This window comes from Triturus cristatus, chromosome 3_2 (genome assembly GCF_964204655.1).
Source record: "Triturus cristatus chromosome 3_2, aTriCri1.1, whole genome shotgun sequence".
NCBI lineage: Eukaryota > Metazoa > Chordata > Amphibia > Caudata > Salamandridae > Triturus > Triturus cristatus.
In genome coordinates this window covers 304,138,796-304,166,700 of record NC_140584.1, presented here as the reverse complement: position 1 = coordinate 304,166,700, position 27,905 = coordinate 304,138,796, and the positions used below count along the sequence as shown (strand labels likewise).

Here is a 27,905-nt window from a genome sequence, read left to right as displayed (position 1 = left end):
GTGATGTAAAGCGCTCTGAAACCCTACACTGGTATTAGTAGTGCTATAAAACAAATAAATGTGAGAGAGGGGCTAGGGACAGATGAGGAGTGCTTTTGGAGGGAGGTAGTGAGGTAATCCATGGGGAAGGAGGTCATGGGGGGTTCAAAATAGATTGTTGCATTGGGCGCCACCGACCCTAAATCCACACTTGTGCAATAGACCTCTTGCAACTGAACGTTGTGTATTAGTCTCCAACATATTTTTGTTAAGTCTGGTGTTCATGCACAAACAAACCTTTTGGTACACCTCTATCTAGGTCTTAAAAAATAATTTATATACAAATATATTACACAGTGGCGGTCGCCATTGGATAGTTTTGCTTTGCTTCTACCTTTGGTGCCATTTGACAAACCTTTCCCCCCACAAAGTTTACCCATCTCTGCTCCGTCCTTGAAAGTTTCGAGGTGATCTGTCAAGCGGGAGCAGAGAAAAGAGGGGTCCCAAAATGCATTTTTGCCATTCAATTTTCCTTAGGAAAATTGAACAGCAATACCACAAACGGCTGAAGGGAATTAAACCATATTTGGCAGAAAGCTAGATCTTAATCCAGAAAGCATGCTTTTTGTACCTTGGTGTGTAATGAAACTGTTTGGGACCACTAGTTCCAGAATGCAATAGGACTGGAAAACCCCTTGGAGGCCCACAAGAGGTCCAAAAGGTTATATGAGCAAACTTACCAGTGATCGCCAACAGTGCTGATGGACTGCCATGTTTCACCTGTGAACTAGGTCATTGAAGACTGAAACGCATCAGGTGCAGAGGATTGCCGATGTTCTTAAATAACAAAAGAAAATATTGCCAATTTGTGACTGCGACTCCTCTTTCCACTGGGTAGTTCTAGTTAGGATCATTACTGATAACTTTGGCGCCTTTTGACAAATCTACGTGGAACTTTCCAAAAAAGTGCTCTTTTTTGCTAGTATGCGCATGGAAAGTTTCAGGGTGATCTGTCAAGCAGGGGCTGAGAAAAAAAGCCGGGGTGCCCAAAATGCATTTTCCCCATTCCTTTTCCACTAGGAACTTTATACACAGCTGCAGCCTAAACCGCTGAACGGATTTACACCAAATTTGGCAGAATGCTATATCTAAGCCCAGAAAGAATGCTTTTCGTGTTTTGGTCTAAATCTGTTCAGTAGTTTTTGACCAATTGATGATCAAAAACTTTCTTTATCAAGGGACTCAGAGGCTCAGCAAATCCTGGCAGATCTCAAACTGAGATCTGGTTGACTGCCACCACCTCAAATAGGAAGTGGTGGCAGCCATCTTAGGACTTGAACTCAGTCAGAGTCCTAAAACAAAAACGAAAAAAAAGACACAAGGGGGCAGAGTAGGAATATTTTGACCTTCTAGGCCTGGTGGTGGGGGTTCCAGAGGGACAACGCCTGCGGCCAAAAACATATTTTAAAAAATAAATTAAAAAAAATTGACGCAGATTTGCAGAAGATCTACGCATAGTAAAAAAAAAAAAAAAAAAAGTGTGGTCTCAAAGTGTGGTCTCTCGCCGCTTGTATATATTTTTTAAGCTCCCCTCCCCCATATTTAGGGGAGGGGGGGTGCGCTTGGCCTCCCTCCCCGAGATGCTTTTAGCCCCAGGGAGGCCCAGTGTTTTAAGGCCCCAACCCAACCCCCCCTCCCTGACACATTAATGGTCCTGTGGACCCCTGGGCTGGCTCTCAGGCTATGGCCTGGGGAGTCCACTCTCGGGGACATAGCCGCTCCCCTGCCTGCACCATTACGCACAAGGAAACCTGTGTTTGCTCTCGCTTGGCTGGAGCATTTTTAAATCAACTGCTAAGTGAGAGCAAACACCAAGTCCACTGCCAGCAGGCTGTAGTTTGAAAAATGCTCCTGCCCACTTGCAGTGGACTTTGGATCTGTTTCACTGCGGGCAGAGAAACCGTTCTAAATATTGCTCCCGCCCGCAAGGAGCAGCATTATTAGCTGCTCCTTGCTGGCAGGAGCAATGCCGGCTCCCGCTAGATGCGGGGAACCGACTGGGGCCACGGGGACTTTAGGCCTCACCATCCCCCCCCCCCCCCCCCCCCCCCCGCGGCCCCCAGCAACAGTCTAGTGAGTACCCTGGGTGGGCACCAGCGCACGCAACTTTTGTTGCGACAGGCCCCGGGGGGGGGGGGGGGGGGGGGGGTTCCAGGTTGGTCCTATGCCCCCTTCTCCCCCTAAAAAATGAAGCAGGCCCTAGGGAATGCGCTCCCTGGGGCCGAAAATCGGCCCTGGAAGGGTGGTCCCAAGGTCCTAATAAGGCTCAGGGAGGTGGGCCAAGCAGCCCTCCTTCCCCCTAATATAAAAAGAGTCCTAATAAGACTCGGTGGGGAGTCACATGACCCTCCTGTTTGAACTATATATGTAGCCCAGGACCATAATGTGTTTGGCGAAAGGGGGCCACGTGACCCTTTTTATTAAAAGACCGTGAAGTCAACCCCCCGCCATGCACAAACAAACACCCTGCGCATCATGGGGTTGGCTACATGCGGGAGTTGGATTAACTTATATTGGGTAAATATTAGTCTTTTTAAAAAAAAAAACCCCTAGAAATTTACTGAAGAAAACAAAGGTACTTTAAAGTAATGTTCTAGTTAGTTGAAATGTTCAGTAATAATGTAACGTTTTAAATTCTAAAAAACGCTTTAAATGCCCTAAGGTGACTATAACTTGCACTATCACCATGCACTTCTAATTTTGCTACATATTACATCAATCATGACATCTTCTGTGAAATCATTGATATGATCACTGTGCCTGGCAGGGGTGCGAGTTTTAGTTACATTAGTGCACTAGTTCCAGTTACTTGAGATAACTAAAACTGGAGTTACAGTGGTTGGTAGAGTTCAGAACGTTACGTTTTTACTGAACATTTCGCCTAACTATAACGTTAATTTAACCTTTTGGTTTTCTCAGTGAAAATATATATGTAATATATACATGAAAAAGAAATGCAAACAAATAGAGCAAACAGTTCAATAGAGACAGAGTGGACTAGGTCACTGGCAGTATATATATCTTTGCAAGAAGGTTTGAGTCTCTCTACAGTAGACAGACAATGGATAAAGCAGTGGGGAAAACAACTACAGCATCCAGTGTAGAGAGTTCAGAGTTTTGTTCGGGGGACGAAGGCTCTCAACAACTATGCCCAAACTGGATTTTTCAGGAGAGCTGTGTCTGTACCAAATGAACACCAGAAGACTGGGCAGGAGTACTTTCAACAAAACAAACTCAAGGCTAAAAGAGCAAGGAGATCAAAGACAGGCAGAAGGAAGAAGACTGGGCAGAGGAGAGAAACCGTTAAAACATCTATTATTGACAAGGATTTAGTCCTCAACCGTGCCTCGAAGAACTAGAAGATAAACATATCAAATTACTGAATAAAGGCATAACATTCTGCCCTAACATGAAAATCGATCTTGCAATGGCTAGAATTGACCTACACAAATTCTCCAGAAAATTAAACTTGAAGAAATATTTTGCACAAAAATATGAAAAGGAAAAAAATGAGGATTTTCAGGATATTTCTGTACTCCCCAGTAAGGACATGGTCCATCTCCGGTCTCTGAAGCTTAGATGCTGAATCTGATGAAACCAATGAAACAACAAATTTAGGAGAGCTCTCTGATTTGGAGTATTGTGAGTTAATGGGTATTTCAACAGATAAAACAGCAGCAAGTAAATGCTGTCCTAAATCAAGATTCTGTCCACAGTTACCAGCTGGCAACAAAATCTATCTGTTTCAAGAAGTAATGATAGAGTGATTGAGCAGAATAATCCATAGGGAACTGAAGAGGAACCAGCGAGATAATGGGGGCAACATGACAAAAAATGATTGGCCAGCCCCTAGAGATCTCCAAGATGATCTGAATATAATAATCAAAGCGTCTGACAAGGGAGGAAACATAGTCATTATGGATCTTGAAAAATATATTAACGAAGCTAGAAGACAATTGGATGACAAGGAGCATTATGAGAAGTTGTCCAAAGAGCTAACCAATTAAATAATGGTCATCTATCATCAAAAATTGAGAAATTAGCGGGTGTGTTAGATGACAAAGAATATGGATAGCTCAAGAAAGATCACCCATTAGGGCCCACAATATACTTCTTACCTAAGGTACATAAGGACTTTGTAAATCCACCCGGTCGGCCAATTGTAAGTACCACATATCTACTTCTAGACAATACGTCCAGGTTTGTGGATATCTTTTTATTCCCCTATGTACTGAATCTCCCATCTTATCTGCGGGACTCAATGGATTTCCTGAACAGAATAAATGGAATCCCATGGAAAGTTGATTACCTCATGGCAACCATAGACATACCTTTATGTAAGTCAATACCACATACGGGTGGCTTAAGCGCATGCAGGAACTTACTCAGATCTAGATCAGTTAGCCTGTTAGGACATTCTGAGATGTTGATTGAGATGATGGACTTTTGCCTCAGACGTAATGTGTTTTTATTTGATGAGAGCTAGTTTTTGCAAATGCAAGGCATCGCAATGAGTACATCCTTCGCTCCAACATATGCAAATTCAACAATGGAATGGTGGAAGGCAGAAACGGTATTGATTGAACAAAATGTGAAAGTATTGGAACATGTAACAATGTAGGTCCGTTTCATAGACCATTTATTTTTAATATAGGAGGGAAACAAAGAAGATCTCTAGAATGTCATCAAATTATTGGACAATAACCCACAAAAGTTTAAATTCACCTATGAAATCAGTGCAATAGAAATAAATTATCTTGATAAAATGATCTATATAGAAAATGGAAACATCTGCACTAAAATCCACAGAAAACCAACAAGCTGTAACAGCATTTTACTTGCAAATAGTGGACACCCCCGGGCACTCAAGTGGCGTATACCATATGGGGAGATTCTCAGGGAAAGATATAATTGCTTTGAGAATGAAGAATTTGAATAACAAGCTAATGACATTTACTTGAGATTTAAGATGAGAGGATATCCTAAAACAGTGTTGGATGATACTTTGAAAAGAGCAAAAAACAGAAAGAGAAGATCTGTTAGCAAAGAAAACAATTTAAGGAAATAATAAAGATTTAAAAGCCATAAGATATATTATGGAATTTAATGTTTCAAATCATGAAATACAAAACCTTTTAAAGAATAATTGGACAATACTTTAAAACAATTACTACCAGATCATCCTAACATTACATACAAAACAAGCATTTGCAATGCAATAGGTTTCGCATTTACGCAAGTTTAAGCTATTGGCATTGAAAATGACAATGCATTTTATTTAGGTTTAAAAAACCAAGACATAAATAAAAGGCATTGTCATTTACAATACCAATAGCTCATACTAATGTAAATGCGAGACCTGTTGCATTGCAAATGATTGTTTTTCTTGTGAGCTAATATTAAAGATGGAACTGACTTGCTACTTTTGTGGCCTTGGTCTAAGGGGAATGCTGTCCCATTTTAGTATGAGATTGCTAGACAGCGCAAGCTGTCTGGTTGCAAAAGACAATATCATGGGCTTACCAAGGACATATAGAGCCCACTCTGTGGTTTCCGTTGTTGGGCTTTGCTATCACTCTCCTTTAGCTGCTTCTTATTTGATTACTTTTTGTCAGTCTTGTTTGTCCCTCCCATGTAGCATAGCTTCTTTACCATCTCTTCCATTAGCTGGCTTCTATGCATCCTCTGGTCAATTTTAAGGAACTACTTTTTTAATTTTGTTTAAGGTCTCCATGAGAGTGCATGTGTTTTCCAGCAGTCTCCCTGAAGTGCTTTTCTCTCCCTCTCACTCTCTTGCCAAAGTGCTTCTCTCCACCATCCACACTCTTGGTGCTCTCTTTCACCTGTGTGCTTCTGCCCTGCACCATATTGCTCTCTTGTGCCCATCTTCTCTCTCTCAGTTGCTTTTCACCCATCCACCTGTGTGTTGCTTCATCCTCGCCAACCGTTTTGATTCTCACCAACCTCCAGGCCGCTCCAGCGACCCTCTCATTAATTTTTTGTTAAAAGCACTTTCATGCTGCTTTAAAACAACACTTTCGTGCTACTTTTTAAAAATGTATTGATCTATATCGGCTTGGTTAAAAAAAACAGTGTCCTTTTGTAAGCACGCACATGTGTTGAATATAATTGTGCACCTACATAATGAGTCGGGGGCCCGTGTTGCGTTTTATGCAGGTTTTTTATCTTTTTTTGTTTTTTACCTAAGATGCACAGCAGCCACTGCACAGCATGGCTAAAGCATTAACAAAGCTGATTGGTCTTATAAACAAAGCCAATTGGCTTTGCCATAGCTTGTTTACAAGTAGTGAAATGAAAATTGAATTTATTTAGCGCTCTACTAGCCTAGGGTGTCTAGGCGCTTGTGAGGATGCTACCCACTCGCACACATCCCTCTTTTGGGTTTTCCCTGTAGGATTGGAACACTGTCAGTAGTGAACCTGACCACATGGCTGACTATATTGTAACAGCATTTGCATAGCGCGCTCTATCACGAGGAGGTACTAAACTGCTTTGTGGATGGGTAGTACACAACTCTGTGACATGATTTGACTACTGAAACTGGCTTTCGCCCAGTTCTGACAGCCTTTAAAATACCCTAACCTGTCTTGAATTTTTTTCTTTTTTCTATGGGCCTGAAGTCATTTGTATGTTAAACTCTTCTAAACTCTCTCAAAAGCCTTTAGCGTGTGCGATTAAAATAAATGGATCAGTGTTCTTAAAAATGCATAATTTGACCCCATTTTATAGTTTAGAAAACACTACCATCTTTTTCATGTGCCAGTTGTAAGATCTCCCACAATCTGTCAACATCAGTTAGAAGAGCTCAGCGCCTTCTATGCAATCATCGAACATGGGAAGGAAACCTCGGAGGCAATTGGCTGCCATCTTTCCATTCCATAACCCCCAAGCCTGCAGAGAGTGCTTGATGTCTCACACCCCATAACCGTGATGTGGCATCCTGGGGGGCTGCTAAGGGAGACCGCGCCCCTGTGCTCTGGCGAAAAGAACCTTGATGCAGAATTAGGCATCTCAACTCCCAGCTCAACGAGGAGCTGGTCAGGGCGTCTGGAATGCGCCAGAACTCTTTGTCAGGCCCCCGCCTCCAAGGGCCGCTATCCCTCTGCGGTCCAGTATTTATGGAATGCCAGATATTTTAAACAGTACTAGGAAAGAACCTCTCCGGGCTTCACAGGAGACGGCCAAAGGGATTTCAATGCATGTAAAAGAATTATGAAAATAATGGCGCGCGCTGAGGGCCTAATGGGGGTTGAGGTGAGGTTTAGCTAACTAAATAATGCATTCAAAAAGACAAATAATGCTGCATTATGCGGATCGTAATAAATCACATTTTAATAAACACCCTTCTCCCATCCATGCAATACAGAAGTGTAACATGTGACTCTGGAAAGAGCTTTGGGACCTTGGCAAGAGAAAAGCGCTACATAAATGCGATAATGTAATACATTCAGTGGCAGTAATTCCAGGCCTGGAGATACCAGGCTCAGACCTGCTTGCAGTGCTGTGGGGGTGGAGCTGTAGGCAGGTGGTGCATAAGGCCCCCACCCAGCTCTTGAACAACAGGGTGGCGGTTGTTTGTTGAAACAATGATAGGCTAAACAACGAAAGCCTTTACAATGAAGGCTTTACAACAATAAAGTCACAAGCATCGCGGCACCGATGCTTTACTTTTAATGTTAAAAGTAAAGCGCGGGTGCCGCGATTATACCAAAAGTAAAGAAATAGAAAAAAAAATCTATTTCTTTACTCTTGATATAATCGCGGTTTTCTATTTCTTTACTTTTGGTATAATCGCTGCACCCGCGCTTTACTTATAACATCAAAAGTAAAGCGCGGGTGCCGCGATTATACCAAAAGTAAAGAAAACAAGCGGCACTGAAAGCGATCGCCTCGCGATCGCTAGCGTCAACAACTAGGAAGGGGGGAGGGAGCGCAGCAGGGACAGCAAGGCGAACACGCGCTGCTGCGCATGCTGGCCATCGTCGGGAATGGGCGTTTCAAAGGCGGGACATTGTCCCGCCTTTGCCCAATCGTGTGAGTTTTTTTGTAAAAAAAAAAAAAAGCGCGCGAAAGCCAATGCCTGACTGCGAAAGCTGATCACACGCACCAGCGTGTGGTCAGCTTTCAAAACCCTATACAAAAGGGCTCTCGCTGCGCACTGCAACGCGTGCGCCAGCCCTAAAAACTGCATCACTAGGTGACCTCTTTACAAGAAGTCAAGATCAGTAGGAAACCAGATACATTGAATTGGCTACCAGTAAAGTAGAAAAGATTTTGGAAATGCCTAAAATGCAAGGTGTGCTTTTATGATCAAAAGAAAAATGCGTTTTAACATCTATATGGACTATAATGGGTTTCGTGGGCTTTCAAAATGCTTGGGGATGGGGACCACATGCCACCCTTCCCATCCAAAAAATAAATCTAAAGCAGTGAACGTGAAATGAGTGGAAGAGCTGCTCATTTCACATTCACTGCTACAGTTAGGTAGCGCCCCATGATACTCTGCCAGGGATTTGTAAAAATTGTTTATGATGCTGTTGGTGTCCCTGGAAGGGGCAGTGGCACCAACAAGCCTTTTTAAAATGTTGTGGGGGGATGCAGGAACCACAGCAGCCTCCCTAACCACATTTAAAAAAAAACACAGCAAGTCTCCTTGGTCATTGAATCCAAGACCCTAGGAGAGCTTAGCACTATTTTCAAAGTACTCCGAGCAGAATCTGCATGGTCTTCAGCTGCAGTGCTGGTACCCCTTGTGGTTGGTTTTTTGGCTGCTTTTTGTTGCCAGAAAAATGTTGACTCAAACGGGTTTAATGGTTTGTTTAAAAAAAATGCTTTATTGAAAATACAAATATTATTAAATATTCCAGTGCAAGAATTTACCCCAAAAAGTTTTGTTATTGTTCACTTTTTGACAAAGCCAATCGGTCTGCTTAGTATGTGTTCATTTGCTGACCCCTTGATAAAGCCAGTATGCCTGATTTTTATATTTTAGTGTTCTGACCCTTTGACAAACCCAGTAGGTCTATACCTTGCTTAAAATAACACCCTTTATATTGTTACATGACCTAGTCAGGCAATGGGTTAGGCGCTTGCGTTGGTTTCAGAGAAGGGTCTGGGCACAGGCCAGGCCCTGCACCCAAACCCACGCTGTGCTCGGTGATGGGCTTCTTACTTCACGTTAAAAAAAACATAGAAATTTGCTGAAAAAAACCCAAAGGTTAAAGTGATGTTTTAGTTGGGAATTGTAATAATTTCTTTTTTCACATTACCCAAAAAAACTAAAAAACCCTATGAGCAAAACCACTAAAAATTACAAGTTCTAGTTATGTCAAGCAGGTTCTGCCTTAAAGTAACTATGCAAAGCCAAAGGGGATGATGGACAGAGTGTTGAAGATTGCAAGCACTCACCCCCAGTCAACTGATCTGGGTTTAATCCATCATCATTCTTTATCTCACTCCGCCACCCCAGTTCAGACATGGCTATATGCAAATCAGTCTGACCCTGTGCCTCATGGGAACAGTCCAGCCCGAATGTTCAACACTCCGTCCATCATCCCCTTTGGTTTTGCTTTAAAGTAACTATGACATTGTTGCAATGCACTACTAATTACCTCACATATTACATCACTCATGACCTGTTCCATGACATCATTGATAACATCTCTAGCATTTGAAATGATATCCTTGATGTCAACATTTCATGGCAGGGTCGCAAGTTATAGTTTTCTTGTAAAGTAAGACATTATTACAATTTCTCACTATGATGTAATTTCAACTTGAGTTTTTATCCCAAAAATAAATGTGTGTGTGTGTATGTAATGTGTGTGTGTGTATAAATTCATTCAATTTTCACTCTGGGGATGGGGGTGTGAAATGCACTTGAGGTAAGAAAGCTGGTGAGGGATTCGTTTCAGCAGTGCTCCTGGGACGTGGTGTGGAAAATATTTACTACCAGTATAAATCGTCATTTAACACTTGTGTTACTCAAAAATACCTCTTTGGGATGAAGGCTGGTGCTGTGGACTTCATGTAGTGCTTAATGTGGGGTTGGATGTTTTCTTCATTGATGACTCATGGGGGAGTGTCTCTACTACAACTTAGGCTTGAATGTTCCTATACACCTTTAGTTGTCAGATCTGGACAGCGAGACACGCAGCATGGTGGAAAAAATGATGTATGACCAGCGGCAGAAGTCGATGGGGCTACCTACCTCTGAAGAACAGAAGAAGCAGGACATCCTAAAGAAGTAAGTCTTAGATTGATTTGCTGCAGTCTTTGTCATAGTAGGCTATTTGAAGTGTATTTTAGTAGCAAAGTCTGGCCAATGTCTGACCCAGTTTCTTGATGAGCAAGCAATGTTCCTTGTACATTGGTGATATCCGGTTATGGCACCCCTGCCAACATCATTTCTCAATGCTGTGATCCTGCATTGAGCAAGGACTGAAGCATCTAGGCCTTAAATCTAGTCTAGGTGTACAAGCAGTACTGCTGTGTCTGGCATGGCCAAAGGGTCTAGATCAAAAGTTTGGCCTTGATGTGCCATAAGGTAGGGACTGAAGTTGTGAATTTAGTCTTGCTATACAAAGTGTGCTATGTCAAGTGTTGGCCAGGGACTGAAGAATCTAGCCTGTGGGCCCGATTCACAGAACTAACTTAAGACAAAATCCTAAACTTACTACCATTTTGGTATTCACAGAAGACACTTACTCATTTCGGTATTCACAGAAGTTAGTAGTCCTAACTTTAGGACTCCTAAATGCCTTCTGTGAATACCAAAAGTCTTAAAATTAGGATTTTTCTTAGTTTAGGAGTCCTAAAGTTAGGACTCCTAACTTTACTACCACTAAATTGAGAAAAATCCTAATTTTAAAACTTTCGGTATTCACAGAAGGCATTTAGGCATCCTAAAGTTAGGAGTCCTAACTATACTACTACTAAACTGAGAAAAATCCTAATTTTAAGGCTTTCGGTATTCACAGAAGGCATTTAGGAGTCCTAAAGTTAGGACTCCTAACTTCTGTCAATACCGAAATGAGTAAGTGCCTTCTGTGAATACCAAAATGGTAGTAAGTTTAGGATTTTGTCTTAAGTTAGTTCTGTGAATCGGGCCCTTAGAGTCTTGTTGCGATGTTCAGGCAATGCTGGTTTGCATTGAGTGTGAGCCAAAGGGTTCCTTTCGAGAGTCCAGCTTTTTTGTACATGCATTGTTGTCTTGTTTGGACAAACCTAGACAGTGAGTTTGTTCTCCATATGCAAGCAACGCAGCCTTTTTCTCTTTGCATTGGGTGGGGTCTGTATGGTTTAGTCCTAAGAGTCTTGTATAAGCAGTGTTACCTCATTCTGTAATGGGTGGAAGGGGAGGGACATGTAATGGATCTTGTCTTTAAGTACAGTCTCGATGTACATGCAGTGCTGTGACCCAGACTGGACAGGTGCCATTGGATCTGGACAGTGAGTGGTCTTAATGTGCCGTATCTTTCTGCTGTAGGCCAGGGTCTGAGGGTTCTAGGCCTTGAGCCTTGTTTCAATGTACAGGCATGCCTGTGCTCTACACTAGGCAGTGGCCAAATGGCCTTGACTGTGTATTCTACCTACATGTTCTAAGTAGTGCTCCATACTCCTGTTTTTGGCAGGGGCTGAACAGTACTTCCTGTGAGCTGGTCTATATAACCAGTGGTGTGGCTTGGAATGAGCAGCTCTTAAAGGGTCTGGACAGTGAGTTTCCTCTTGATATTCATGCTGTGTATGTGTTTCTTCTGTGTAGGGCATAGGGTTGGTGCAGCAGGCTCTGGCACATAAATTGGATCTCAAAACTGTATCCTTTTGCATTGGACAAACTGCTGCGCTGGATACCTTGTGCCATGTTGGTTGGATTTCCTAGTTCTGCATTTCTTATCGAGGTGGGAATGCAGCACTCCTGATCCACACTGAGGATTTCTTCGTGTTGAAGTCAGGCTCCCTACTGCAGATTCCAAGCAGCAGAGATGTTTCTCCTTACGCAATTTCTTTAAACTTGAGATGGAAGCCTAACAGTCAACCACTTGAACTCGTGGAAACTGTTGTCACAGTTCAATGACCTCCCCTTACCTTGGGCTTCTCGTAATATCCTTCCAGCGATGTGCACGGGCAGGTAGCTGTGGTATTATGTAAGAGGCCAGGAGTCTGATGTCGCATCGGGGGGTGGGGGGGGGGGGGGGGGGGGGGCAGTCCTTGTGAACGTGCCAAGGCCAGTCTCTATCTTAGGTGTGCTTTATCAGCAGCTGTAAAGAGCGCAGGTACATGGAAACAACCGGCTCTTATCTCAGGATGTTTTCTCAGTGTGTCGGATAGTGACCCGACAGGTTGTTTGGATTTGTTATAGTACAGCAGATCTTTTTAGAAGTCTCTCAGTAAATACAGTGCTAAAATGATTTTTTTTTTTTAAATTAATAAAACCGAGCAAAGTGCAAAATTCAAAAGAAATTAAAATAGCAGTAAAAAGTACATTAGAAATCCTAGTTTAGTTTTAAATTAGGAGTGGTCACTGCACTTTCAATAAAGCGCTCCAGTGCAGTCCTTTTAGTTCTCTTCCAGGGGATCCTCATCAATAGTCATAAGCACTGAATATTCCCGCCCATGTGCGGGGACCCCGGAAATAATAAAATTATATATGTAAAAAACATACATATATACAGCTCTGTATATGTATAAACATATATCATTTTTTCCAAGCAAATGCAGCTCCCATAAAAGGCTAGGCAATGTAAATATACACATCCAATAACACACATATATATATATATATAAAGGTATAACAATACACCTAAATCTCTTTTTTTTTTTTTTTTTTTTTTTAATGAGGTAAACACTCATGAGAAAGCAAAAAATAAAGAGAACAAACTGTGGAAAAACACAGATGTACAACACATTGCCAGCCTGCAGGCTGCATTGCAATACAATACCATAGAGACTAAAAAGCCCTGTACAGGTAAAAACTGGCACCGTGCCTTTAAGGCAGCCCTGACTTCCATATCCCATCATGCCTCAGGGGTGACAGTTAGGTCAGTTGTTCTTTCCGGCTCCTTCAGTCAGGACCCTGGAATTCAGCTCTCTTCTTTTTTGACTCTTTAGTCAAGAATTATTACAACTTTAAGATTTTTTTGGACTTCTTCTTACAACTTCTGTGAGGAAGTCAGTATCCTGTGTTTTTCTGACTGATTTTTCAGCCTTTTTGTCAGAAAAATGCCTTCTTTATTTGTTCCATGCCCATCTTGTGGAAAAAAGAAGGCTGCGTCAGACACACATGAGGTGTGTATCATCTGTCTGCCGGACTCTCACTCTCCAGCAACATGTCGTCATTGTGAAGACCTTTCCAAAAGGACTTTAAAGGAGAGGGAGAGGATTAGGCTGTATGGCCTAGCAGAACGGTCGACGTCGGGGCAGTTGGTCCCTGTTTGCTCCCCATCGACGTCGGGCTCGGCGTCGAAGACTCCAGCGGCGGGATCGTCGCGGAGAGGTGAGGAGTCAAGGGGAAGTCATGCTGCAAAGAGAAAATCGTCGTCGACTTTAGATTCAGCGTCGAAGCGGATGCGTTCGACGTCGACGGCATCTAAAAGCTCGGCGTCGAGGTCTCGGCGCCACAGTTCAACGTCGAAAAGCATCTGTCGACGTCAAGAGAAGATCGATCGACGTCTGCACAGAGATATCGTTCGTCGTCGAAAGAAAGACATCGTTCGACGTCGAGGTCTGCGAGACATCATTCGACGTCGCGAGAAGTACGTAGGCGATCTCCACAGTCGACGTCGAGACCAAGATCGCCGTCAAGATCAAGATCGCCGTCGAGGAAACATCGTTCGACGGCGAAGAGGCTTTCGACGTCGTCGGAGCATTCGACGTCGAGACAAAAGTCTCCGTCAGGAGTGACGTCGGGGCAGACGCCTCCGTCAGGGCCGACGTCGAGGCAGGAGCCTCCGTCGGAGTCGACGTCGAGGCAGAGGCCTCCGTCGGAGTCGACGTCGAGGCAGAGGCCTCCGTCGGAGTCGACGTCGAGGCAGGTGCCTCCGTCGGAGTCGACGTCGAGGCAGGTGCCTCCGTCGGAGTCGACGTCGAGGCAGGTGCCTCCGTCGGAGTCGACGTCGAGGCAGGTGCCTCCGTCCTCACAGGTCTCCAAAGCTTTGGTGAGGTACATGAAGCCTCCGTCGAAGATAATCTCGACGTCGAGACAAGAAGCTCGGAGCCTCGAAGATTCGAGTCAAAGATCTCCGGTGATAGGCCTATCACCGTCGAGGCAGCCCTCTGTTGAGGGTACGCAGGAGGTGTCGCATATTCGCCTCACGATTCGACCAGTCTCAAGGCGAAAATCTCCTCATAGACTGATATATACGACTCCTGAGTCACCGCGTCTCATATCTATCTCGCCTTCAGGATCAGAGGGCTCAGGTTCAAGATCAGAATCACCAGAGCTTGTGCATCAATCTCCAGTACCTGCAAGAGAAAGTTCGCAGGAGGAGGACAATGCTGTACCTCAGAGTCCCGTAAGGGAGATGCCTCAGAACCCTGCTGTACCAGACGCAATAAAGGCATCGCTAACAAGAATAAGGGGCGTGGTATTCCCAGCGACACCGATCAGACCAAGATCTCGAGAAAGAGAATCCCGAAGTCACTCTCGAGCACCAAGAAGGCGATCCAGGTCTGCCTCCCTCAGAAGAGAGTCGACCAGATCAGAGAGAAGGCGCCGTAGGACCCCTTCTACCTCCCCTTCTTCCAGATCATCCAAAAGGGATTATTCACCGACACTCTCGGAGACGCCACCCTCTCGGGTATCTCCGGTAGATGATATTTCTACATTTCAAGAAGTGTTGTGTAGAGGAGCTACAAAATTAAATATCCCTATGCCGGTTCAGGAGACCACCGCATCCATAATTTTTGAAACTCTTCATGAACGCACAGTGACACGCCCGTTATTGCCATTAGTCCCCGGTTTGCTACAACCGGTAATGGATATCTTTCTCACGCCAGCAACCACCAAAACGGCGCCGGCGAGAATTCTAAAAAAGTACCGTCCAGCTCCGGAGGATCCGCTATTCCTTAAAACAGATCCTCCACCGGACTCTGTCATCACCGCCGCTGCCAGAAAGACGCATGCAGTAGCTGGATCTTCAACGGTGCCACCAGATAAGGACAGTAAAACGCAAGACTCCTGGGGGAGGAAAGTTTGCGGCTCAGCATCCTCAAGCTTGAAGGTGGCAAGTGCCTCGGCGCTTCTGGGGCGCTATGATAGGTCACTATGGGACTCTCTTCAGAGGTTCATTGAAAAAGTTCCATCAGAGGACAGACGGGACTTTGAAGAGATTTTGCATGAGGGGAGTCTGGTTTCTAACCAGATCATAAGTGCAGCGGCGGATGGGGCAACACTGGCAGCGCATGAATATGCACATGGAGTCACAGCCAGAAGAACATCCTGGCTTAGATTGACGGCCTTGAAACCGGAAGCGCAGGCAAGAATTTTAAATCTGCCTTTCTCCGGTAGTTCTCTTTTTGGGTCCCATGCAGACGAGGAAATGGCCCGTATGAAAGCAGAGCTGGAGACCATGAAAGCAGTCGGGCTTGAAAAGAGGAAAGAGTTTCGACGCCGCAAGGGAAATGACAGGCGCAATTACCAACAGAGGGTTCAAACCCCTCATTGGCAAAAGAACCAGGACCAGCAAGGTCAAAAGAAACAGCAATACCAGTCCCGCAAGCCATCCAGGGGACGAGGTAAGAACAGGCAGTCTAATGCTGGAAACAAAGCACCGGGGAAGCAATGAGAAACCGCTTCCTCCGATGCTGTCCACCGCTCCGGTGGGAGGAAGTGTTGCGCATCATCTTCCAGAGTGGCAGACAATCACAAAGGACAAGTGGGTACTCAATATACTGCGTCATGGGTACTCGCTTCGTTTCAGAAGTCACCCCCCATCGATTCCTCCTGTCAAGTCATCCCAGCATCTAAAGCAGCTCAGAGAAGAGGTAGCGACGCTACTACTCAAATCTGCAATAGAGAAAGTGCCCATAAACCAGAGAGGAAAGGGAGTTTACTCCAGATATTTTCTCATCCAAAAGAGGAGTGTGAAGGCGGAGTTCAGACCCATTTTAGACCTACGGATACTGAACAAGCACATAAGAAAGGAAAAATTTCGCATGCTGGCGCTCCACCAAATATATCCTCTTCTCCGGATGGGCGATTGGATGTGTTCACTGGACCTTCAGGATGCATATTTCCATATTCCCATCCTAAGGAATCATCGAAAATTTCTCAGGTTTGTGGTAGGCAACGCTCACTATCAGTTCAAAGTCCTCCCATTTGGCCTGAAGTCAGCTCCTCGAGTATTCACAAAATGCGTGGCAGTAGTAGCGGCTGCTCTGAGGCGCGCAGGAGTCTTCGTCTATCCCTACCTAGACGACTGGCTAATAAAGGGCTCATCACCACAGAATGTGCGGACACAGCTGTCGCTATGCCTGAACTTATGTCGCAGGTTGGGTCTCAGAGTGAATGTCAAAAAGTCCAATTTTTCACCAACGCAGAGGATCCACTACCTGGGTGCAACTATAGACTCCGTAGTAGGAAAAGTGTTTCCTTCGGAGGAAAGACAGTCATCCATTATGCTAAAAGGCAGACAGATTATGACCAGCAATCTGTCGTCGGCAAGGCAAATCTCATCTCTGCTAGGGGCCATGGCATCCTGCATCTTCCTAGTGCCCAATGCCAGGCTAAGGATGCGTCCTCTCCAGCAAGATCTCGAGGACAAATGGGATCAAAGGAACTCCCTGTGGGAAGAAAAGGTTTGCCTCTCCTCTGCAGCCAAACAGTCAATCAAGTGGTGGCTGAAGCCAAGGAATCTGCAAGTGGGGATTCCCTTCCATCAAGAGCCCCCAACTCAGACCTTAATCACCGACGCATCCCTTCAGGGATGGGGTGCGCATTTTGGGACTCTGCAAACTCAAGGACGGTGGTCCAGCAGCGAGCAGTTGTACCACATCAACATGCTGGAGCTCAGGGCGGTCCACCTAGCCCTCAAAGCGTTCCTACCTGCGATAACGACGAGTACCATTCTAGTACAGACGGACAATACCACCACAATGTACTACCTGAACAAGCAGGGGGGTACCCGATCCAGAACGCTCTCGCTGGAAGCTCAGTCCCTGTGGCACTGGATCCTAGCAAGGAACATCTCATTGAAAGCGGTGCACCTACCAGGAGAACTCAACGTGCAAGCAGACTTGCTCAGTCGGCATTTTCAAGAGCCAGAGGACTGGGTAATCAACGACGAAGTGTTAGAAGACATCTTCGGGGAATGGGGGCGCCCGCAAGTGGACCTCTTCGCGGACGAGCAAAACACAAAATGCCGAGGCTTCGCCTCAAGATACCATCGACCAGGATCCCTAGGGAATGCCCTTTTGATCAATTGGTCAATGACATTTGTGTACGCTTTTCCGCCTCTCCCACTAATTCCCAAGGTGGTGACCAAGCTACAGAATTCATCTGCCAAGATGATACTCATAGCACCGGACTGGCCGAGGCAGTGGTGGTACACGGATCTCCTACACATGTCGATCCGCCCCCACAAGCGGCTGCCGTGCAGGCCGGACTTGTTATCCAAGATGCAGGGGAAGATTTACCATCCCAGCCTTCCCTCGCTGAGCTTAACAGCATGGCTCCTGAAGTCCTCCAGTATGGCCATATGAACCTCCCTCAAGAGTGTATGTCCATACTGAAGGAAGCCAGGAGGCCTTCGACAAGACACTCCTACTTCTGTAAGTGGAAAAGATTTTATATATGGTGTGCTCAGCATCATTATGATCCCACTAAATGCCAGGAGGATGTAATTTTGCCCTATCTTCTACATTTAGCAAGGGCAGGGTTGAAATTTTCATCCATAAAGGTTCACCTAGCAGCCATAACAGCATACAGGCGTTCGCCTTCACAGCAGTCATTTTTTAAAGTGCAGGTAGTGAAGGATTTCTTGCAAGGGCTCAAGAAAGTCTATCCCCCTGTTAGACCTCCCTCTCCTTCCTGGGAGCTAAACTTGGTTCTGTCGAAGCTCATGGGTTCGCCTTTTGAGCCTATTCATAAGGCTACCCTACAGCACCTCACATGGAAGACAGCATTTTTAATAGCCATCACTTCAGCACGGAGGGTCAGTGAGATACAGGCCCTCTGTTCTAAAGAACCCTACACTGTTTTTCATCTAAATAGGGTGGTGATGAGAACTCACCCTTCGTTCCTACCCAAGGTGGTATCGGAGTTTCATGTAAACCAAGCCATCTCCTTACCAACCTTTTTTCCCAACCCCTCCTCTCCGGCAGAGAGGGCGTTGCATTCTCTAGATGTCAGAAGGGTCCTAAAATTCTACCTAGATAGGACTAAGAATATCAGGAAATCTGACCAATTGTTTGTGAACTATGGGATTGTCCGTATGGGCTTTGCTGCATCCAAACGTTCCATTGCTAGGTGGATTGTTTCTAGTATTACTTTGGCCTACCAACTGGCTCAGAAACCATTGGGGGCGCGCCCTAAAGCGCATTCGACAAGAGGAAAAGCGGCTACCGCGGCTTTTCTCAATAATGTCCCACTCTCCGAGATCTGCAAGGCAGCCACTTGGAGATCTGTCCACACTTTTACCAGGCATTATTGTCTGGATTCGGACACCAGAGCAGACACTCAAGTAGGACAAGCCTCCTTGAGGAATCTGTTCCAAACATAATCATTTTCATGATTCTTTTTCTCCATGGGTGATACAACCTTAGTTTCATTTGCCTGCTGGTGGAAGGGGAGCTTGCTACTCTATTCAGTGCTTATGACTATTGATGAGGATCCCCTGGAAGAGAAGGGTAAGTTACTTCCCTGTAATCCTAGTTCTCTTCCAGGGGTATCCTCATCAAAGTCATAAGCAACCCACCCACCTCCCCAGGCAAATGAGAAGAGGTGTATTATTCATTATGGAAAGGATATATCTTTGTGTTTAGGACTACGGTCCCGCAAAGAACAACTGACCTAACTGTCACCCCTGAGGCATGATGGGATATGGAAGTCAGGGCTGCCTTAAAGGCACGGTGCCAGTTTTTACCTGTACAGGGCTTTTTAGTCTCTATGGTATTGTATTGCAATGCAGCCTGCAGGCTGGCAATGTGTTGTACATCTGTGTTTTTCCACAGTTTGTTCTCTTTATTTTTTGCTTTCTCATGAGTGTTTACCTCATTAAAAAAAAAAAAAAAAAAAAGAGATTTAGGTGTATTGTTATACCTTTATATATATATATATATGTGTGTTATTGGATGTGTATATTTACATTGCCTAGCCTTTTATGGGAGCTGCATTTGCTTGGAAAAAATGATATATGTTTATACATATACAGAGCTGTATATATGTATGTTTTTTACATATATAATTTTATTATTTCCGGGGTCCCCGCACATGGGCGGGAATATTCAGTGCTTATGACTTTGATGAGGATACCCCTGGAAGAGAACTAGGATTACAGGTAAGTAACTTACCCTTTTCGTAGGTCTGTAAACCGGGTCAGGGAAAGTCAGTTACCTTGCTTTTAGTGCAGACAATATTGTTTGGGCTTCATAAATTGTATATTTCTCTGTGATGCACTACTTGTGCTGGAAGGCTTTCACTGTGTAGCAGTGTGTTTGCTTGTCAGTGCATGATGGGCAATGTGCCATCATGATGATTAGCCTCTGTTGGCAAGGGAGAAAACCCTTTGGTTAAAACAATTGTTCAATGTAGGGGTATGTTTTTGCATATGTTTGAATGTGCTCAAGCGGGCACACTGTATGGTCTTCAGAATTGTGGATGTTAAATAATTGCATAGTTTATACATAGCTATGAGCTACTTCTCATTGGCTTTCTCTGACTCCTCAGCATCCTTTTGGTACCTTTTTCAATTAGCAGTGTTCATGAAATAGCGTGATGACAACTCAACAGCTGCCCTTGTGACTTTAAGCTGCAAATGTAGCCACGAGGGAAGCTGGTCAAGTATTCCATTCTGAAGCATAGTATACTTCTTATAATGATAAGCCTGCAATATTTTCTATCTGTCAACCACACCGTTGGACTATCCTAAGCTTGTAAAAATGAGAAGGTTCTGCACACTGGAATGGTGATGTTGCAGCTCTGAAACTTATGTGCTGCTCTTTTGAGGGGCGATTGAAATCTGAACGCTCCCTCAAAATGTTAGCTCCACATACAGAGCTTTGTGTGTCAGAGTTCCAGCAGCCACTGATGGCACTTTCTGAATACCTGCAAAAGGAAATAAATGAAGAGCTTTTGGTAAACTTCAGATGGGAACAAAACACATTTGAGGATATAAATGCACACCATTTAAACCTTGGTTTTGTGACTCTGTTTCTACCTTTTACCTATCTCCTTTAAAAATAGGGTACCAAGTGGCGACTGGGTAATGTTTCATCCCAAAGGTCTTGTGGTCTCTCAGTTTATCAGCTGCAGTGGTGAACGGCACCTGGTGTCCCTGGTGATAAAGAAAGGAGACATGAGGTAGCTGCCAGGGATCGATATGGCAGCGACGTGGCTGTGAAAGAGCAAAATCAGGACTTCCTCCATCTGTGAGATTAGTTGAAGAACATTGCCCTTGGCGCCTCTCAGCCTGATAAAGGCTGATATTGCCAAATAATGGGTGTAGCTGTAGCAAGAAGGGGGTAGGATGTCAGGGGTATGTTTATAACCCTGAGTGGACTACTTTATGAATAGTGTAGATCAACAGGCATGCCTGACTCCTGTGTGCATGTGTGTTGCACAAATTATGCATATCCACATCCTGTTACAAGCACGCATCTGCAGCAGGAGAGGACAAAAACTTTCCAGCATTGCGGCTCTGTTGTATGCTGGCTAATCTGAGATCCCTCATCGGAGCAGTTTCCACAAGACTTATATTTAACCCTTGACCAAGAAGACTGGTTAGTAGACAGTGTGAACTGTGTTTGATCCATGCCTTCTCGCTTTTCTACCTGAATCCTAGTAATGGTATCTAGCCTCCCCTGGTCGGACTTTAAAGGCTATTTGAATTGGACATTTTAAACTGTAGGATTCTTCAATGTTTCATTCATGCGAATGCCTCATATAGTTTAAGGAGCACGAGGAAAAACAGGAAAAAATTCAAATCAACAGATATGTTTGTTGTTCCCAAGAACTCTTGGTAATTGGTCCTTAAAGGCAAACACTTTTTAGTAGGTTCCTGCTGTGTAGTTGCCGAATTGGGAGTACTGTTATCTGACACTGAAACCTGGTTGATTCAACCCTTTGACCCTATAACTCAGGCGGGGGGGGGGGGGGGGGGGGGAGGGACATGTGCACATGTTTTTCTCAGAAGCCCATCTGTGCCACTGCTGAATGTCAGGATTACAGAATACCATGGCTGTCTACTTTTGATTGTACCTCATGTCTCCTTCATCTGCCACTATACACTCCCCGCTCCTTTATCTCTCTCTTGCAGGACCCTTTTCATCCTTGCTTTCTTCCTCTTTCACAGTTTTGTTAGGTATTTTTCTTCCTTCACCTTACTCCCTCTTCTTCTGGGTAAAAGACAAAAAAAGAGTGCTAGTGAGTCTCACCAGCTTCAATTAAGGACTGCTCTTGCCCTTGGCAGGAGTAAATGTCAAACCTTTTCAAGTGTGAAATAGATAGGAGAGGAGTTTATAATATCCTTAAACATGTTAGTTTGTGAGTACGCACAGAGAACATTCAATCCCTGGATCTGCCGCTTCCTGCCAATCTCCATCTCCGGTATGCAGTGTTACATAAAGGTAGTAAAATCAGAACCTTGTTGTTAAGAGACTTCTAGTGCATGCAGCTACCCCGAGGTTTTTCCCGGCGCAGGATAGAGGTAGATAAGGGTGCCCCCAACAGAGTCCTAGAAAAGCCAAGTCTTCATATTTTTACGAAAAGCAAGTAAGGAGTTCCAGTTCCTAAGAGTGGCTTTAGAGAGAATTCCACAACTTAAGACCACGGTTGGCAAAGGAGCGTCCCTTCATGCGGGTTAGTTGAAACCTGGGCATAGCGAACAGCGAGAGGCTGGATGATCTCAGCAGACACGTAGGCAGATCACATAGGGAGTCACCAGTCCTTGGATATATAAGGGAGCTAGGCCATGTATGTCCTTGAACATATAGCTCAATTCCTTCAATTTGATGTGCTTCAAAATCTTAAGCCTGTGCAGTTCCTGAAGCAGAGGAGAGACTGAGGCGTACCTCTGTAGCCAAAAGAGTAACCGTACCTCTGCATTCTGATTAGTCTGTAAACAACTAATCGAGGTCTTTTCTGTGCCCAGGTACAGCACATGCCATAATCCAATCTGGATATGACCACAGCCTGATAACCATTCTCTGGGCCGCTAAGGGAATTAACCAAATAATCTTTTTCAGCCACTTGAGGACCGAACAATAGGTAGCAGTGACCTTGGACACCTGTGGCTTCAATGAAAGCTTATCATCAATATAAAGTCGAGATTCTTGACCTTAGTAGCCGGGGTGGTTAACGGCCCAAGGGAGTCCGGCCAGTGGCTGGATCCCCAGAGATCAGTGTTGTTTCCCAAAACCAGGACCTCTGTTTTATCGCTGTTAAGCTTCAGCGCATTTTTATTCATCCAAAAGGTGATATTCCTCAGGCCCAATTGAAACAGCGAGGGTTCCTGATGCTGGGCGGCTGATAATGAAAAGATTACCTGAGTGTCATCAGCATATGAAAATAGGGTAAGTCCACACTTCTCATTTACATCTGCTGAAGGATGAACATAAATGTTAAAGAGCAAGGGGCTCAAAAGGGATCCCTGAGGGACGCCAGAGGCGAGAGCTAGTGTCTGAGATCTTGCATTGGCAGAAGAGACCTGGAAGGCGCGATCCTTAAAAAAGGAGATCACCCACTTCAAGGCCAAGCCTACTATACCCAAAGACTCAAGTCTGCCAGTCAGGATAGAATGAGACACTATGTCAAACGCAGTGCTCCGGTCAAGCAGAATGAGTTCAGCCGTGCCTCCAGAGTCAAGATTTTGTCTAAGACATTCAGTAACCCCAAGAAGAGCGGATTCAGTGCTGTGCACAGTCCTGAAACCGGACTGCGAAGGATGGAGAAGCCGATGAGTCTCAACAAATGTGGAAGTTAGGTGTTAACATGCTTTTCCAAGATTTTGGAAAGACAGGAAGGAGGGAAATAGGACGGAAACTTGACCAGCAGGAAGGGTCCAGATCTTTTTAGGAGGGGGAGAACATTAGTGTGCTTCCAGTTCTGGGGTACATTGCCTTCACTCAGAGTGGTATTAAGAAGCTTTAGAATAACAGTTAATACAGAATAGTCTAAAAGTGTGAGTTTCACAGGGCAGGCAGTCCAGCGGGGAGCCAGACTTAATGGATTGTAGCGCATTCTATAGTGCAGCAAGATCCATGAAGGACCATGCCCTAATTTTGCAGGTCTCCTCGAGCTTCCTGGTGACTACTACCCAGAGGGGCAACGAAATGTGTATAGCTCTGTCTTTTCAGCATCAGCTGCTAATTGGCAGTGAATCTCATTAACTTTTCCTTGAAAAGAACTGGCTAACTCGTCGCACTGATTTTGCAAAAGAGAGAGTGGATGCAGGATGTTACGAACAGCCGAAAGGTCTTTAACCACCTTAAAGAGAGTCTTCTGACAGTGTTGAGAGCCAGCAATCTTTTCCGTAAAGTACTTGGCACATGCCGATTTACAGAGGGCGTGGTATCTTTTCAGCGCTACCACATACTCAAACTTGGCCTCCACAGCACAAAGGTCAGGAATAAGCTGCCTTCTGGTGAGAGCCTGTGTGCTTATTTTTTTTATTTTCTTAAATTAACCACTGGCTGCTATGTTACATCTACCAGCACTGTTGGACTTTTTCAGGAATCCCAGGACAGACATGCGATACCAGGCTCTGGTTGTAACAATAAGAGCCTTTTACCACTGGTGTCCTGGGACCCTATTTTACTGTTGAGCCCAAAACTGAGGAACAATTACACCCGATTAGCATTTGACCTCTGCGAAGTTGAGTAGTTCACAGTTGCAAAGTTGAGCAGTTCAAGGCTTGCTCAGGGAGCTGATGTAGGGTAAAATCCAGACCTCAATAAAACTTCTAATATCAGTTACTAGAAAAGGGTCCAACCAGTGCTTTTACTCACAAAGAAAAGGGGCTTTACTTAAAACTTAAAGTACAGTACTGTACATAACTATTAGAGGTCATGCCATAGGGTTATACAGATGTCAATGAAATAAGTATTCTGAATGAGGAGACTGCCTTGGCTGCTTCTCTTGAAGGTTAGGGCACTCTTTACAGATCCCCTTTCTGTCTTTGCTGTTCTTTGTCAGGCTGGGCCTGCGATTGCTGGCAGACAGCAGTGGGGAAGCATTGCTCCTGCTGATCTGCAGTCCTACACAGCACACCCAGCAGGATCGCACCGACTCTGCCCTCGTCCAGCTGTCAATGTCGCGGTATTTGTCATTGAGGCAGCTCTTCTGACAGGTGGTTGAACTTTCAGATCCCTGCTCCTAGCAAATACGAGTTGACAGTCTCACCCCAAACCCTGAAGCACGAAAGTGTTTTAGTGTTCTCTGCTGTGGAACCCTGGATTCTTGTAGAGAAATCTTAGCACACTTGCTTGCAGTTTCTGCCTCATAATTTTCAAGGTTGCAGGCAAAATTTGCGTCTTCCACACGTTCAACTCTGGTACTGATTTTAGTCATTTATTGACTTGTGTGTATTGTTCCCAGACTGGTCCAGCCAAACCGTTTGTCTCACAGGATCAACAGGAGGGTGGATGGGTGTTGGACGTCCTCTGTCAGATTAGACCCAAATCAAAGTTACAGAAGAGGGAGAGGCTTCCTCTCTTAACTACCTCTTAACCTGTTGGCGGGGGTGAAGGCGGGGAACAATGGAGTATGAAAGGTAATGGGATTTTCTCTACACTTTAAAATGACCCTGTGCCTTCTTTGCTCCTCCTCCACCTGCAATCTAGTTCACTACAAAGACCTCAGGAATGCTTTGAAGAAGCCCTACAATTCCTATTGCCATCCGGGCTCTCCAACCTCCATCTTATTCAACAATTTAGTTCAGGAATTCAAAATTAATGATTACACTGTCCAGGTCAGCACACTCTATACACGCACTTTGTATTGCACATATATGAACTACATAGATGAGTGCCGTCATATCCAGCATGGACAGTGTTCAACGAACTGACAGACCAATTTATGACATGAGGAAAATCCGTAAGGCAACTCTGCTCAGCAGATGACCGGAAAAATTAAATGTCATACCACTGCTTTTTTTTTTAGGGGGGGGGGCTTTTTGTTATTTTACAAGGTCCACATTTTATGAAATCAACATTATAGATGGTTAGTACAGTAATTACAAGCCTAGCATTGACCAGGAATGTGCATCATTACCCAACATTCTTTTTTGTATCTAGGGGCGATGTACTTGTACGGCCCGTGCAAACATATGCTATTCACTGTAGGATGGGCTGTTACTCATGTGTGGACCTTTTTATACTGGTGCTGGGTAACACCGACTATTGTATTTTCCTGTAATAAGAGCATAAGTCTGCAACGTGGGTATCATACCACTGTTCGTTGCTGCCACCACTGTCAATCTTTTACAGCCAAGTGATCCGACAGTGGTCACGCTCCGAAAAGAGGGATGCACATGATGTGCCCCTCCAGACCACATAGCCCATCTCTTGATCTCATTCCTAAGGGCACAGGCATTAATGTCATGTATGCTGATGCAAAAATAAAAAAACACACTTTCTGATATCTATTGCCATGGCAGAGAAAGGTACCTAATCTGAGCAGGAGTCTGCCTATCTGTGCATTTTGTGTTTTAGGGGAAACATAAGAAAATTGGTCATTTCGCGGTTTTCTTTTAAACTACCTTGGTTTACACCAACGGGGACTTTTTTTTTTGCATCAAAAACGTGGCTCGTATTTCTTATTTTTTTCATTTAGTTACGTCAGCCACTCCACAGCTGACTTCTTTCCGTAGCATCAATTTATGTTTGAACTTTACATAAATACACTGTATTACAGGCATAAAGTGCTCTTGTCGTCTGTCAACCTAGTGAGTGTTATACAAAACTGCATAAATAAAAATATTATCCTGAATTATTCCACTTGCTTTGAAACCAAAAGCAAGAATTCGGGGGGGGGGGGGGGGGTTGAGTTAAAAGAATCTGACCCCAACATTAAATTGCAGGACACTGAACAGAATATGAAACTGTAGAACACAAAACTTCAGACTGATGGTTACAGGTAAGTAAAAGTTTCCTCTCTAATACTAGATTAAATAAGGTCTAATGTTGTGATATTTCCCACTTTGCATATTTTTAATGTGCAACAGAATCTTTGTCCATGATCCTAGCCTTCCTGTCGGTCATACCTGCTTAATTTTATGCTTAAGTTTCTCTCGGTTACCCATGTGTCTTTGGACCTTCTTGCACCCGGCACTACTAGATCAGGTGCCATAACACTGAGAGCTTGCTGGGAATCCGCTGCACAAGATCTGTTCTTTAATACTCCATGTTGACCTCTCCGCTTCGGTGCACAGTACACCAATGGGAGTTTTAGGGCGCATTTTTCACTGTAGCCAATTATGTGCCTCGCCTGCTTCAGGGGATACCCGCCTTAGAACCTAGACGAATGAGAGATCACTTGCTTGGATGTAGGCTGCTTTCGCATTCCACCTTAAGCTGATTACTAAGCAGTGCTGCTTAAAGGATTATGCAGATGTAACCTTGTTTTTGTCCTTGGACTAGCACTGGTAGCAAAAACATCTGGGCTGGCCGAGATAAAAGGGAATAAGATCTGTAAGGAAGACTGAAGAAGGGTTGTGGCCAAAATCAATAAATGAACAAAGAGCTAGAGACAGGCGTATGAGGTCTTGGGTAAGAGTTGAGCCAGAGGCCCCGATTAGACGGGCCTGGTCATTCCAGCTTGCCTTCAGTATCTATGTATCTATTATAGGAAGACTGCTTGGAATTTGGAGCCAATGGGAAAGCTTGATTGAGTGGCTGCCTTTTTGTGACTGTGCTGTCTCTGGATCCAGATTGCTTGTACACCTTGAGTTAACAACATTTTTTATTTCTTCAGATTATTGACATCTGTGTTGTCAGAATCACTTACACTCCTTTCTGATGTTCTCATCCTAGGTTCATGGAGCAGCACCCCGAAATGGATTTTTCCAAGGCTAAGTTCAACTAGCATATATGCCTAAAAGAACACAAGGACCTGAAATTGAGGAACAGAAGCTGTGCAGGACATTGATCTGTAACTATCCCCTGACAGCAAGGTTTCAAGTTTGCACCTGCAAAGCAGCCTGCAGGCTGTTTACTGGCATTGTACTGACGTCAGCAATATGGCCTATTACGCTCCCGCTCCGATGAACTGAGCTGCTGTCCACAGGGCCGGTGACTGATGGAGCAACTGAAGCCAAGCGCTGATAGAGACCGCTTGTTCAGGGTGTGACACCTCCCAGCTATTGAGTGGACGGCCCTAAGCCTCATCTATTCTGCAAGATGGTAGTATGCTTTGCTGGGGTGTCCTACATGTTACAATATAAACTGTGGCCAGGATATAGTTTGCATTTGTCTTTTTTTTTACCGTGCTTAGAAACACACCCCCACCCCCACCCCCTCACCTACCTCTCTACATTAATGCCTTTTATCTGCTTGGAGGATGGTTAAAGTGTTAGGGAACCCCAGGAAGGTCAGTGACTTGTTTGTGCTGTGTTGTCAAATGCTGAAATCTCATGTTGTGTAATTTGCTTATCTGTTCGCGCTGTCTTGAAGCCGGTGCACAGGGGGCTGTT

The 27,905-nt window shown here is 44.6% G+C and overlaps 1 protein-coding gene across 1 annotated transcript in view; it reads left to right on the top strand.

Annotated features, from left to right (window-relative positions):
• NUDC (nuclear distribution C, dynein complex regulator) overlaps window positions 1-27,669 on the top strand; it is a 94,833-nt gene extending 67,164 nt beyond the window's left edge. The window contains exons 8-9 of the mRNA XM_085647711.1: window positions 10,188-10,306; window positions 27,247-27,669. Coding sequence (XP_085503837.1) covers window positions 10,188-10,306; window positions 27,247-27,298 — 171 coding nt within the window. The 3' untranslated portion in view covers window positions 27,299-27,669. The remainder of the gene's footprint in view (window positions 1-10,187; window positions 10,307-27,246) is intronic.
• The last annotated feature ends 236 nt before the right edge of the window (window positions 27,670-27,905 follow it).